The 15,543-nt window shown below is 36.5% G+C and overlaps 1 protein-coding gene across 1 annotated transcript; it reads right to left on the bottom strand.

The window, feature by feature from the left end:
• Positions 1-11,627: 11,627 nt before the first annotated feature.
• On the bottom strand, positions 11,628-13,014 carry LOC128264871 (uncharacterized). The gene is made up of 2 exons (XM_053000575.1): positions 11,818-13,014; positions 11,628-11,741 (listed from the first exon to the last, which is right to left on the bottom strand). Exons 1-2 carry the CDS (start codon positions 12,880-12,882, stop codon positions 11,733-11,735), a joined length of 1,074 nt encoding a protein of 357 aa, XP_052856535.1. The 5' UTR covers positions 12,883-13,014; the 3' UTR covers positions 11,628-11,732.
• Positions 13,015-15,543: the final 2,529 nt, after the last annotated feature.

Genomic DNA, 15,543 nt, shown 5'->3' with positions numbered 1-15,543 from the left:
TATCGATACCGTTTCGTCGATTTATGCTGATTTATCTCGTCTTGAACTGAGTCGACCCAGTGACCAAACAAAAATGGGATGAACAGCTCGATTATAAAAACTTGCCTCTTTGGTCTGATCTTGAGAAAATATTAAATCGCCGATATCAGCATTTACCCCATGAAATATCGTAGTAAAAAAAAATGTCGAGCAAACAATATAAGCGACATATATTAATGGTTAAATATTTCAGATTTACGGTTTAAATTTCATCGGACGACTATATCATATAGCTCTCATGGAAACAATAGAAATATATACAACATTTTTTTAATGTAACTTTTTCTATTTTGTATTTTTTTTAAATTCTTTTTGACTTATTAATAATTTGACAGTTTAGAATTACGCTTTTAATTTTATTAAAATCGGAAAACGATATCATATAGCTGCCATAGGAACTATCAAATAATTGAGCTGCAAATCATAATAGCTTCAATGTAAACATACACGCAAGTAAATCATAATTTTCATGTTTTCAAGAATATTTAATTTTTGCAAGATCCTCAAGGGTTTATGAACTTCGGCTTGCCGAAGTTTGATTCCTTTCTTGTTTTCCTTGAAATTAGTATTGACAAAGTAGACTTTTATTGGAAAAAATTAGTTGTAGTCAACCAGACTGATGTCACTGACAGGAATGATGAAGAAGAGTTGACATTTCGACAGTGACTAAAAATATGAAGAAAAAACTCGAGGAAATTGTGGCAAGTAAGGTAAGTAGTTGCAAATCTCAAAATGGAAGATTCCACAGATTGGGACCTGTTTTATTAGTTATTTAATAAACTTATTCATTTAGGATAGGACCCTAGTCCCTAGTCACAATAAATGAGTCAATGAGAGAGAGCCATGTTAAAAAATCAAAAGAAATTTAATCGATACCTGATGTCATTGAATTTTTGGAGCCACGGCTATGAACGATCGGTTCAATTTTATTCTGAAGGCCTGCTAAAAAAACATTTAGTTGCAATGTAAGAACATTATAAACTAATTAATTTAAAGCTTAAAGTCCAATCGAAAGAATGAAAAAAGTTATGAAAGTACAATTGTGTCTTAAATGTCTAAAACGTGTTCGGCTTATAATTTGGCTGACCCCGACTTTAATAATCCGGGGAGTGTAGGTCTGATTATTGGGACAGATTTATGTGCTCAAAAAACCGATCTCAAATGGATTGTTTTGGGAGGTTAAAATCCGTAATTTTAGCATTCTATTTGTTTTATATAAAATATAACATAAACAAATAAAAACCCATGAAAATCTTTTTAGCAAACGGTTAAACATTATAGGTGAGTGCGAAAAGATTCAATCCGGAGTCATAAGCCTATTAATAGACATCAATCATGGTCGACATAATAGTAACATATCAAGAACTAGCCAGTGCCTAGTCAGTTGAAAAGTAAATCACACGCATTTTGGCAAAGCGGACAAGTTTCATTTGTTCCTAACCAAAGTGCAATACATGCTTGGTGAAATGTATGTCTACATGGGGGTTTTGCAAGTTTATTATCAATAACAATGGGGTCATTGCATTTCTATCTTCATTAGTGGTGCCTTCGGCACTGAACTTTCTGAACTTTCATGTTGTTTGATTGTTTTCAAAAACTATAGCAGCTAGCTCTTGTTAAACAAAAGTTATTTTAAACATGTTACTGTTTGGTTTTATTTTGGTAAATTAATTTGAATACAGTGGAAACTGTGCCCACCACTGCTGAGTGATTTTCGGAAAATGAATGCTCAGAACGCTCGCATGGAAGCGTCGGCGAAATTATGTATTTTAATCGTGACTTGCAGATGGACGAATCGCGATACAAAAATTTGTTGGCAGCTGCAGAAGCGTTGCTTTAAAGGTCTTCCACGATGTAAACAACTGCATCGGTAGCGACTCGTCCCAATATAACTTTCGAAACCACAGTTCCTGCCACAACATATTTGCCTTTGTGACCAAAGGACACAAGAATCCAAGATGGTCGAAAACTCGAGCAGTCACCGATAAAATGTTTCGCCAAGATCCAGGAACAAGTCATCCAACCGAAACAGAAAGTAATCTTTAACCGGTAACCAAACCACGCCAAGGTCTTAGTTACATCTGAATCTGCCGTAAGTGACAGATTTGCCAATTTAAAACCAGCGTCTTGCAAGACCTGAGAAACTTCTTCTTGAAGGCTTTGCAAGTTTCTTAAGGCATGTGGCGCCAGTCAACAAATCAACACGAAATTAATTCTAAGAAACCTTTGCGGCTTTTGGTTAAGTTGCTTGCACCATTTCTCCTAGCCGCATTAAACACCGAATCACCAAAAAGGGTGCTGGCGAAGTCCCATATGTAACGGTGTTTAACTTAAAGATTTTCAGGGACTCAGAAGAATCTCATCTCCATAATATGAGCTGGAAGTTTCGATCAGCTTCGTCCACCATCACTGGGCGATACATCTTTTTGACGTCGGCCGCAAGGGCAAATTTATGCAATCTTAACCGAAGCAGAGTCGAGTACAGCTCCTCTTGGATAGTTGGGGCTACCATCAAGATGTCATTCAACGCTACCTGCGGGGAAGTACGGCTCGATGAATCGAAAACTACTCTCAACTTAGTTGAAGTACTTTGTGGCGGAGTAGTGCGGAGTATTCGGTATTTTGTCATTGGTGGAGGACATGTGGCCCATTGAAACATATTCCTCCATGAATTCAAGATACATCTTCGGCGAAAAGTCCTTTGACAATTTCCTTTCTAGCGACAAAAATCTACGTTTCGCAACTTCGTATGACGAACCAAGAGTATTTGGGTCAGATTTAAACGGCAAACGAACCGAAAATCTACCGGACGACAATCTTTGAGTATTTTTCTCAAAGTGTTGTTGACAGAGTTGTTGCTCAGGAGTATGGACTTTAGCCTTGGGCGGCTTGTCCTCCATAGACAAAAATTTCTGCAGCGTTGTGTCGATTGACTCCAACGCTTCCTCCTGGCAGCTGAGATGTACCATTTTTTCAGCCTTTACATTATTTTCATAGGCACATTTCCCTGACACTATCCAGCCGAGAACTGTCTGTTGTAAGATGGGGAATTCAGGCCCCTTCTTTATCTGGCCAACAGATAAAAGTTCAAATAACGTATCAGCGCCGATAAGCATATCTCTTTTATGGGGCTTGAAAAAGAATAAATCTGCCAATTGTATATTTTTAGGCACCCTTAACCCGCGGGTGTTCACCGCTTGATCCGGATGATAACAAGAAATATTTTTCATAATCCAAAATTCGGAAGACAACTGGCTGTTCCCTACTAGCGACTTCACAATCGTGTGTATTTTTTTGTGGCTTGGGCATTAGTTCCATCGCAAGCTCATGCACACGTCCTCTCTTGTAATATTGAGCCTCTGAGCGAGCTCATCGGTCACAAAATTTTTGTGTGAACCACAGTCGAGCAACGCTCGAGCTAATACAAACTCGCCACTATTGGTTTTGACGCTCACATCAGCAGTTGCAAGAATGACTCGATCCGATTTGTTCGATTTGCATTTTTGTTAAGCATTTAATGCATAAGGGTGCTCTTTTAGCGAAATTTAATCTTTTTTGAACTGTTTGGGCTGCGAAGGAAGCGCAGTTTCCAATCTGATTTTCAGCTGAGTTGCAATACACGCATTGAACAGAGTCGCTGCCAGCGACAAACGAAAAACTCCTATTTCCATTCTTAGGTTGGGCCTGCTGAACAGTTTTGGGCTTGGAAGCCTCTTCCGCTACCATGTGTTGGTATTGCCTGTTGAGGGCCGCCTCACATTCGCTCCAAAGTGGAAGCGAAGTATAATCTAACTGTTCTTCCCATTTTTTTTTGGTTCCTGCATCGACGTTGCTCATTACCAGATGTATAAAAATAGCATTAGTAATGCGTCTATCATCCCTAATAGACAGCAAGGAGTCATACAAGGCTATGACCGTGTCGATGAGGGTTTTCAAGGCTGTAGCTGAAGGCTGGGAAATTTTTTGCAAATTAAAAAGTGTCGATATGTTGTCAAAAAAATAAGACAATCATGATCGTACACCCGCTTCAGGGTAGCAAGGGCCTTGGGATAATTTTCCGCAGTGACTTGAAAGGCCCTTACTGTTCCTAAAGCGTCTCCAGCCAAACACGATATTAAATGATTAAATTTTTCAATATCGTGTAAAGTGTCATCTATGTTAACGAAAGTTTCGAAATGGCTTATAAAATTTTTAAATTCGGAGTGTTTTCCGCTAAAAGTTGGTAGAGCAACAATCGGTAGACGGTAGACAATCATTATCGTACACCCGCTTCAGGCTAGCAAGGGCTTTGGGATAATTTTACGCAGTGATTTGAAAGGCCTTAACTGTTCCTAAAGCGTCTCCAGCTAAACACGAAATTAAATGATTAAATTTTTCAATATCGTGTAAAGTGTCATCTTTGTCAACAAAAGTTTCGAAAAGGTTTATAAAATTTTTAAATTCGGAGTGTTTTCAGCTAAAAGTTGGGAGAGCAACGCTCGGCAGGCGGCATTGAGACGGGCGATTTGCTGGCGGAGCGGATTTCTCGATATTATTTTGTTTGCACTTATTTAAAATCGAAATCAGCAATGACTTTGTCATTACGGCCCTCTCTTCCAACTCTTCGCGATATACCTATTTTGTATCTTTCACTTCTATTTGGTTTTGCAAAAGTGAAGCATTTTCAAAGTGCGTATTTAGAATCTCTAATCGACACTCAAGCCCGAGTTTACTGATAATTTAGCTTCTTTTAAATGGCGATAAGTTCGGTTAATACTGTTCATGCAAAAATCTCGTTGGGGTTTAAGCTCTTCGATATTCTTAGTTGCCATTGCGTTTATTTGTATTTATTTTGTTGGTATCGAAGGGGTGTTAAATATTTATTTTTATTAAATTATTTATTTGTTAAATCAACGAGTAATATACCGAACGCACTGTAGGGGAGCTAACGCTCAAGCTCAAGCGTACCGATAAATGAGCCTACCATCAAGATATCATTCAACACTACCTGCATGGATGTACGATACGATGCATCGAAAACTACTCTTAACTGAGTTGGAGTACTTTGTGGCCATATAACGTATTGGTGGGCATTGAAATAGTGCGGAGTATTAGGAATTTTGTCATTGGTGGAGGACTTGTGGCCGATTGAAACATAGTCCTCCATAAATTCAATATATTTTTTTTTCACGGAAGTGTTCTTTCACAATATCCTTTCTAGCGACAAAAACCTACGTTTTTTTTTGGCCGCAGAACGCATTGGTGTAGAATGAAATAGTGCGTAGTATTTGGAATTTTGTCAATGGTGGAAGACATATATCCCAATGAATTGAAAGTTTCCTTTCTAGTACTTTGTGGCCATATAACGTATTGGTGGGCATTGAAATAGTGCGGAGTATTAGGAATTTTGTCATTGGTGGAGGACTTGTGGCCGATTCAAACATAGTCCTCTATAAATTCAATATATTTTTTTTTTCACCGAAGGGTTCTTTCACAATATCCTTTCTAGCGACAAAAACCTACGTTTCTTTGTGGCCGCAGAACGCATTGGTGTAGAATGAAATAGTGCGTAGTATTTGGAATTTTGTCAATGGTGGAAGTGTAGTATGCTCACATATAGTACCGCTTATATCACTGTAAGATTGTTGCATTTGTTTATGTCCGAATATTCCCAGCACTTCAAGTGCAAAGCAATTCGACCCACACAACAATGTTATGCACATCCTATGCGTCGCCCAAATACACTTACGCATACATTAACATATATATTCAGATACATAAGCGTTGGCCGCGGCGCTGCTCGTGCAGCTATATGCATTGTAAGCCAAGCCAACATTATTCTTAAGTGAGCATTCTAAAAATGAGTCCCGATCTAAACGGACGGAATAATAAAGCCCAATATATATAATAACATTACAGTGCACTGATTTCTTGTGTTTATAAAATAAACCAACTTTACAACCAACTTTACATGGCGACCGTGACATGTGCGCGAGCAGAAAGTGAGACGGTTTAATTGTTGTCTCTGCGCGCTGTGTAATTTTCGTTATTTTGGCCCCAAAATGAGTAAATCGGCGAGTTTGGCTAATTAGGGCCAGTGCTTAACAAGTGTGGCCGTCCAATGTGGACGATGCAAGCCGATCCATAATCCTCGGCTGTCCGAAATTAGGTTCTCCAGAGCCGCCCTCGAAAATCGTCAATCGAAATCTCCAGCAAAAAAAAAAAATCAACAGTAATTAGCCTGTGCGATGACCAGCACCGCCGCCTGAGCCCAAAAGGCCCGGACTACAAAAACAATAAAAAAAAAATCAACAAACAAATAAAGAGGGAAGGAAGAAAAAAATAAAGAAAATTGACCAGGACATGTGTGGAAGGAATGGCAAATTCTTTTGCACCAACGATGGAAACTGATGTGTGGTAGGCAGATCGCCGGCTACACCAACGAAGGAAACATATGAGTGCGGAAGGCAGTCCGCCCTCTGCACCGTCGTGGGAGGCACCTGCTCCTGTTGAGCAAAGGGACGCACCAACCTTACGAGAGGCCCTAGAATTGTGTCCCAACGATGGACCTCGCCCCCTCACAATAGCTGAGTAGAGGGCACGACAGGAGTCCATCAAACCCATCCACAAAAGAAAAAGAAGTGGAAAAAGGGTAAAACTCCTGCAACAGAGACGATTACTGAAGGACTACAGGGATATAGCAACGAACCCGCAGGAGAAGGAAGCACACGCACAAAATATTAAAGAACTGGACAAAATACTTTGTAAACGAGCAAAGTAACGCAATAAGGGCTGCATTTATGCCAATGCCTAAGTTGTCTTTAATTATAAACTTCTAAACCCGAGCCGATGCGCGAAAGCGCTGGTTTATATAAAGCAAAATATTGTAAATCAGTTATATGAATATTAACACAACATTTTTTTTTCTTCCAATTTTCAATTTTAATAAAATGAAATAATTTAATCAATCAGTTTTGAATAACTAAATTCCTAAATTTTTGTTTGATGACGTTATTTTGCTGAGTGCTCCTCAGACTTTAAAAGCTAGACAGGAATATTTACGTATATCCATATAAAATCTCTTCATATGAATGAATAACAATAGAATAGATAAATTCTCTGTTGAATATCATAGTAATTATAATAATACCTATATATAAGAAGTATATCTACCCAAAATGGGAATCGTAGACGTTAAGTCAGTGGACTCCACTGCTAACGTTATTAATAAAGTAGAACCAAACAATATTGACCTATTTTGGGTACATATACTCTTAATAATAATCATTGTCATCATGAGAGCAAATTTTGTTACCAAAATATACAAGTTGCACAATAAATGTTTAAAGAAGAAGTATTTAAGTAGAGCACACGATCTAGATAAGATATAATATATAATAATATTGAAAACAAAATTATTTTATTTTTATTAAAGTTATGGCATTTAACACTATTGAATTGGATAGCTGTCTTGAGGAAAAAATTATTAAAGACCCAGAATTTAGAATGCGTGCATTAAACATTCTCCATTGCCATAAAAACTTCATTACAATCACTGAATTCGAATATAACTATATGGAAAAGTACAATTTGGAATTTAGCCTTTTGTTTGCTTACAATCAAAAAATAAAGGGTTTAATCCTAAATACTTTGCCATACGTCTCAGTAAAAGAGATCGTGGATTACCATTCTATACTCGGTGAAACCACGATCTTTATGGTAAAATTACATAGATAATATTGCCATGGAATGGAACGATTTGTATGCGAAATTGAACAAAATAAAAACAGAGTTCGATAAATCCTACAAATCCCTCAATCAGAACAGACCAATTCAAGGGAGCACAATAAAAAAAAAAACACGCAGAAATGTTAGTAAATTGTTCTAACGAGGCGCGCATATTAATACATGGGCAACGAGGAAAATTAAATGACGACCATTGGTCAAGGGTATCAAAATTTTTGCAAAGGCTCAGAGAAAACCTAATATTGATAAAAGAAAAATTCAATTTAGATATCTCTGTACCTACCATTCTTAATACCGCAATAACAGTTGAAACCGATGAAGAATCAACATTGGAAGAGTCAACTGGTGTAGATTAAACGGAGCAAGAAAATTTATACGCGGAAATTAAGGAAATTATTTAAATCTTAATAATGTTGACGCAGGTTTATATTATTTATTCCAATTCTTGAGTTTTTATTTTGTTTAATTTCTGTTCAGCTTAGCTTTTTCTGCTTCCAATTGTCTCTCTCAATTCAAGTGTTACCCTATTCTGATCTTCACATAGTCCTTACTACTTATTCTACATTATTGGAACATCGGAATGGAACATAAGTGTTATTATTATTAAATTATTAAATAGTCACATGTTATATCCACTTGATCTATACAGCTTCCAATATACTGCTAACAGCTCGGCCATCCTGACAATTAGATCGTCCTCGATCGTGGGTTTCTAATATTATAAAAGTTTTTCTTAATATTATATGTTTTAGTTAGTAACAATTTTGACTAGTTATGATATATAATTAAATTAATTTAGCATATATTAGGAGTTAATTTCACACTGATTACGCCAATCTGCCCATTTTCGTATCCGACATGCTTCTACAATTCCTTCATAGGGAATTTGACTAATTTGACAATTTTCAATATCACTTATGACATATCTATCGTTTGGCAATATCTTTTTAACGATATATGGTCCTTTGTACTTTGGTACAAACTTTTTGTTTGTACCAATTGTGGTGTCAATGTTTCGCATTACAACAAAATCGCCTTCCTCAAATTCTATATGGTCTTTATGATTTTTCTGAAAGTATTCTTTGCTCCTTTTCTGGCACTGTTCTATTTTATCTGAAGAATTCTTACGCACATTTTCTAAATCACTCTGTGGTATATCATTTCTATCATCTAAGTATTCTGTTAATGCGTCAATATTGCAACCTCTCTGCTGAACTCCAAATAATAATACTGAGGGTAATTCCTTTGTAGTTGAATGCATTGAATTATTAATGGCATATTCAGCCCTATCTAAAAGTTTGCCCCAGTCTTCATGCTTAATTGGTTCAGTTATCTTGGCCAGCATCGCTTTTATTGTCCTATTTACTCTCTCCACCTGTCCGTTCGCTTGAGGTGACGCAGTTGCTACCTTAACGTGTTCGATATTATTTTCTAATAAAAATTTGGCAAATTCTAATGACGTAAAACATGTACCTCTATCACTTACAACTCTACGTGGTCGACTATAGTATTAAAAATATTTCGAAAAACACATGTTGACTTCTTTTGTACTCGTTGAATTCACAACTTAACAAATTTGGTAAATCCATCAATAATTACTAGCAAATGTTTCTTTTTCGATATAACTGAAGGTAAAGGTCCAAAATGGTCTATGTGAAATGTATCAAACGGAATTGGTCGCTTAGGTATATTATGAAGTGTTCGATTATTCGCATGTGTGGGTACCGTAAACATGATACACTTTAAGCAATTTCCAATAAATGCATCTATTTTAGCTTTCATGTTCGGAAACCAATAGTGTCTCATTATTTCTTTTAAGCACTTCTCGGAACCTAAATGACATAAATTTTCATGAACCCTCCTAATTATATGGGATTCCATTTCAGCAGCAATTCAATATCATTCTCACCTAATCTATAAACAATTCCATCGCTTAATATAAAGTTCTTCACACTTCCTTGTTCTAATTGTTCTTTCAATATCACTATAATACTATCTCTATTTTGCGTTATCTGAAGCTGAAGGTTGATGTCGTCACTGTCAATTCTTGAAATTATTTGATCTTTGTTGTCACTATTTTGGATATTCACTACTGGTTCATATTCAAAACTCTCATTTAAGGCTGAAGGGTATCTACTTAATGAATCAACATGAGCCATATATTTTCCACTACGATGCTTAAGGGTATAATTGTAATTAGCCAATTCTAAAGCCCATCTGGCAATGCTCGAGTTAAGGCGTCCTTTCCCTAGGCACAAAACTAATGCATTACAATCTGTTACTATGTTAAACGGAATTCCTTCTAAATATATTCTGAATTTTCGTAATGAATAAACTACAGCTAATTTTTCCAATTTAAAGCTTTCATATCTAGCTTCTAGTTTTGTTGCTCTTTGTGAAAAATAGGCTATTGGGTGAAACTTATTATCATCCTCCTTTTGCAACAAAATTCCTCCAAATCCCTCGCTGCTTGCGTCGCAATGCAATTCAGTCTCTCGATTTGGGTTGTACAAGGATAATATGGGAGATGAAATTAATTTGTCACGAAGATATTCAAAAGTTTTTATACAATCCTCACTAAGTTCATACTTAACACCTGCTTTTGTGAGCTCTTGCAATGGCTTTGCTATTTTTGAGTATGCCGGAATAAACTTCCTAAAGTAAGAAAATAGTCCTAAACATTTCTGCATGCCATGGCGATCTTTTGGTATCGGAAGATGTTTAATAGTTGATGTGTGTTCATAATTCGGACGTATTCCTTTTTCACTCAGTGTATACCCTAAAAATTCAATGCTTTTGTAAGCGAACTGGACCTTATTTATTTTAATTTCCAATCGGTACTCTGCTAAAATTCGTAATACTCTTCCTACAATCTTAAAATGTTCGTTCAATGTTTTCGAGCCTATAAACTACTACATTTCCTTCGCGAATCAAAGGTTGCAGAATAAAGTTAATAAATCTCATAAATACTGCGGGTGCATTCTAGAGTCCGAAAGGCATTCTTGTATATTCATATTGACCGGAAGGTGTTACAAATGCTGTATACTGCACGGAACTTTCTGCTACTTTCACTTGATGGTATCCTTTTTTTAAATCTAACAATGTAAAATACTTATTTCCTTCTAATCTCTCTAAGCAGTCATCTATGAGGGAAAGGGGGTATCCGTCTCGAACGGTTATCTTATTAAGTTGTCTATAATCTACACACATACGCTATTCTCCAGATTTTTTCTTAACAAGAACGATAGCGGAACTATAGGGTGAATTGCTTTCTCTTATGAATCCTTTTTTCAATAACTCATCAATTTTTGAATCTACATCTTTCTTCTCCTGATACGAAAGTCTTCTTGGTACAGTGCGTACCGGTTCTTCAGACTTAAGTCTTAGCCTCATTTCATAACTATGTTGGATCGCTGGGATGTTAGATAAACATAAGTAATTCAATCTTATTATTTCACTGAGTTCGCTTCGATCTTCATCACTTAACTTCGGGTCAATGTCAAAACTTTCATCATCCTGAAATACATCAATACTATATATACGGAATGCTGTCGTCACTAACTATTTCATTTTCTATACACAACTCTTCAAAATCTCTACTGCTTTCTAAATGGTCACTGTCTCTATATGTTTCACTATTCTGAAGTCTATTTATTGGTTCAATACTCACTATTTTCAATGGTTCACTATCCTTAAATAAATTCACTTCTACAGTTTCTTTTACCTTATCCTTAGAAATCAATTTTATTCCAAATTTCTCAAAAAACTTACGGCCTAACAGAACATTAGTTGAAACATAATTATTGGGTACAACAAAAAATGAAATTTCTTCTTCTATGTTTTGAAAAACGAGCCTGACAAAAATTTTTCCGAATGTTTTAATTTTAAATCCATTAACTCCATAGTAATTCGTCGGGACCAGTATATCGCTAAAGTTTTTATAAGGAATCGCAGAGTGCTGAATTAAATTAATGGCGCTTCCCGTATCGAACATGGCAGACAGAAGAGTTACGTTAGGCTTATGTTGGCAATCAGTGTAAAATATACTCCTACCTGGTTAAAAATCGGAATAAACATATTAGGCTCCTCTTCGTCATCTCGTATCGGCTGGTTGTTGGCTGCTCCCACCACTCTCGGATCACTTGCTGGCTTCTGCTGACAATCCTTTAGCATATGTTGGAGGGATCCACAACGGAAACAAGATCCCTTCTCGCGTTTCGGCGCAGTGCACGACGAAGCGTAGTGCCCATAAGCAGAGCAATTGTAGCACCGGACTGTTTTCCGATCTCCTCCAGTATTTTCCATGCGCTGAGGAAAATTGTGTGATTTCTTCCTTAGATTGCCATACTTCCAAGCCAATTCCTTCAATTGTGCGATTGTTGTTGCTGTGTACAATATAGCGTTATTGGCTGAACGATCGCGAAAACCATCAATGACGAACTGCACTGTCAATTTTTCGTCAATATTTGCACGCATAGCAATTTCCTCCATCAGAAGTATGTATCCCATAACGGTGTTCTTCGCGGGGTTGAACATGGTTTCCTTAAGTAGCAATACAATATCAGCAGTTGAGCTTCCACGACCGAATGTTTTTATGAAATTTGTCTTAAATTCGTCGTAAGTGTTCGATCGATCAACACTCACAAACAAGTCGGCATCTGTACCCGATTTCATCAACATTCGTACGCAGCGCAGTTGAAAATTTGTACATGTGTTGATATCTCTGCAGACTCTCTCAAAATTCAAAATCCACTTAAGGGCTTCCTCTTTTTCAGTGGCAGAAAACGGGCTCACGAGGTGCTTCACCATTTGGAGGTCATCTGTCGTTTTGTCGACGTTTTTCATCAATCCGGCCAATATTTTCTTCTTCTCAGCAACCCTTATGGCGGCGTCAAGCAGTGCTTCTTCTTCTTCCAATGTCTGGATGCCTTCGGTAGCGGCTCCTTGGCTTAATACTTCCATTTTGGAGTTCTCCTCCTCCAATATGCTTTCTGGGATTTCAGCCACTTCTTGGTATCCAGCATCCAAAGCAAGCTTGCGCAATTGCCTTAAAGTTGCACTTGCAGGGAACTCGATTTCGTTGGCTTGTAGCCACTCACCAATTTGTGTCTTGTCCATTTCAGAATGGCGTCGTAATTATAAAAGCGGAAAAAATGTGTGCTCTCAGGTATGGCTATGTAGGCGAATGTATTAATGGGACTATCCCACTTCTGAAGTTGTTGACGCAGGTTTTATTATTTATTTCAATTCTTGAGTTTTTATTTTATTTAATTTCTGTTCAGCTTAGCTTTTTCACGTCTGCTTCCAATTGTCTCTCTCAATTCAAGTGTTATCCTATTCTTATCTTCACATAGTCCTTACTACTTATTCTACATTATTGGAACATCGGAATGGAACATAAGTGTTATTATTATTAAATTATTAAATAGTCACATCTTATATCCACTTGATCTATACAGCTTCCAATATACTGCTAACAATAATCTTACTATAAAATAGCGCCAAATTCATTTCAGAGAATGATGACTATTTATATGGATGACTTAATAGTTATAGGTTGCTCCGAAAAACATATGCTTAAAAACTTAACAGACGTTTTTGAGAAATGTATGAAATACAACCTAAAGTTACATCCACAAAAATGTTCATTCTTTATGCATGAGGTGACTTTTCTAGGTCATAAGTGCACAGATAAAGGAATACTTCCAGATGACAAGAAATATGATGTCATACTGAATTATCCAGTCCCACACGATGCAGACAGCGCAAGACGTTTTGTAGCATTCTTACTACAGAAGATTCATAAAAAATTTCGCCGATTATTCACGGCACATAACACGATTATGTAAAAAGAATGTTCCTTTTGAATGGACAGCCGAATGCCAAAACGCATTCGAATGTTTAAAAACAAAACTTATGGAACCTACTTTGCTACAATATCCAGATTTTAGTTAAGAATTTTGTATGATTACTGATGCAAGTAAGCAAGCATGTGGAGCGGTTTTAACTCAAAACCATAACGGACTCCAACTCCCCATTGCATATGCATCAAGAGCTTTTACCAAGGGAGAAAGTAATAAGTGTACTACCGAGCAGGAACTAGCTGCAATACATTGGGCAATATTACATTTTCGACCATACATTTATGGCAAACATTTCATTATCAAAACAGATCACAGACCGTTAACATACTTGTTCTCAATGACTAACCCAAGTTCCAAACTGACACGTATGAGGCTAGAATTAGAAGAATACAACTTCACAGTTGAATATTTAAAGGGAAAAGACAATTACTTAGCTGATGCGTTATCAAGAATAACCATCAAAGAACTACAAAATATAACCGGAAATATACATAAAGTCACTACAAGATATCAAAGTAGACAGAAATCCTGCGCAGGAGAAAAAGAAATAGACTTGCCTAGGCAATCTATAGAAAAAGCTTCAAAGCCCAACTTATACGGAGTCATAAACAATGACAAAGTACGTAAAGTAGTGACCTTGCACGTAAAAAATATGCTATGTCTATTTAAACATGGAAACAAAATTACTGCAAGATATGATATACCAATGGAGTCCTTGACTTAGTTCAGTTTTTCCAAAGGCTTGAGAAGCAAGCCGGTATACATCAAATCAGCCAACTCAAAGTGGCACCGTGGGAAAATATCTTTGAATAAGTTTCAATAGATAATTTCAAGAAAATGGGCAATAAAACATTAAAATCATTGAGAGTAGCGCTACTCAACCCGGTGACCCTAATAAATTCTGAAAAAGAAAAAGAAGCAATTATGTCTACATACCATGATGAAGCAATTCAAGGAGGTCATACTGGCATTTCTAAAACCTTGGCCAAGGTCAAAAGACATTACTTTTGGAAAGGAATACATTACAGAGTACGTACGAAAATGTCTAAAATGTCAAAAAGCGAAAATAATCACGCATACGAAGACCCAATTAACTATTACGGAAACACCACAAACAGCTTTCGACAGGGTAATCGTGGACACGATCGGTCCACTACCTAAGTCTGAACAAGGGAATGAATACGCAGTTACTTCAATCTGCGATTTAACAAAATACCTTGTAGCAATACCAATTCAAAACAAAAGTGCAAAAACAATAGCAAAAGCTATATTCGAAGATTTTATTCTGAAGTACGGTCCAATGAAGACGTTCATTACGGAAATGGGAACGGAATGTAAAAATTCAATAATTGAAGATTTTTGTAAAAATTTAAATATCAAAAACATCGCACACCATCACCAGACTGTCGGAACAGTGGAGCGAAGCCACAGAACACTTAACGAGTTCATACGCTCATACTTCTCAGTTGATAAAACAGATTGGGATGTATGGCTACAATACTTCATATACTGCTTTAACACAACACCCTCTATGGCACATAATTATTGTCCATACGAACTAGTTTTTGGGAAAACTCCAAACTTATCAAAACATTTCAATAGCATAGATAGAATAGAACCATAATATAATATAGAAAATTATGCTAAGGAATCTAAATTTAGATTAGAACAGGCATATAAAAGAGCCAGAATAATGCTAGAAACTAATAAACAAAAACAAAAAGATAGATACGACAAAAATAGCTTAGACTTTGAATTAAAAATAGGAGACCAGGTTTTATTAAAAAATGAAACTGGCCATAAGCTAGACTTTAAATATTCAGGACCATATATAGTAAAGAAGATAGAATCCAATAATAATATAACTATTGTAAACGCAAAAAACAAAACACAGACAGTTCATAAAGATAGATTA

The sequence above is a fragment of the Drosophila gunungcola genome, unplaced genomic scaffold (genome assembly GCF_025200985.1).
Source record: "Drosophila gunungcola strain Sukarami unplaced genomic scaffold, Dgunungcola_SK_2 000082F, whole genome shotgun sequence".
NCBI classification, from domain to species: domain Eukaryota; kingdom Metazoa; phylum Arthropoda; class Insecta; order Diptera; family Drosophilidae; genus Drosophila; species Drosophila gunungcola.
The sequence above is the reverse complement of the archived record's forward strand: the minus strand, read 5'-3'. Positions and strand labels throughout refer to the sequence as shown.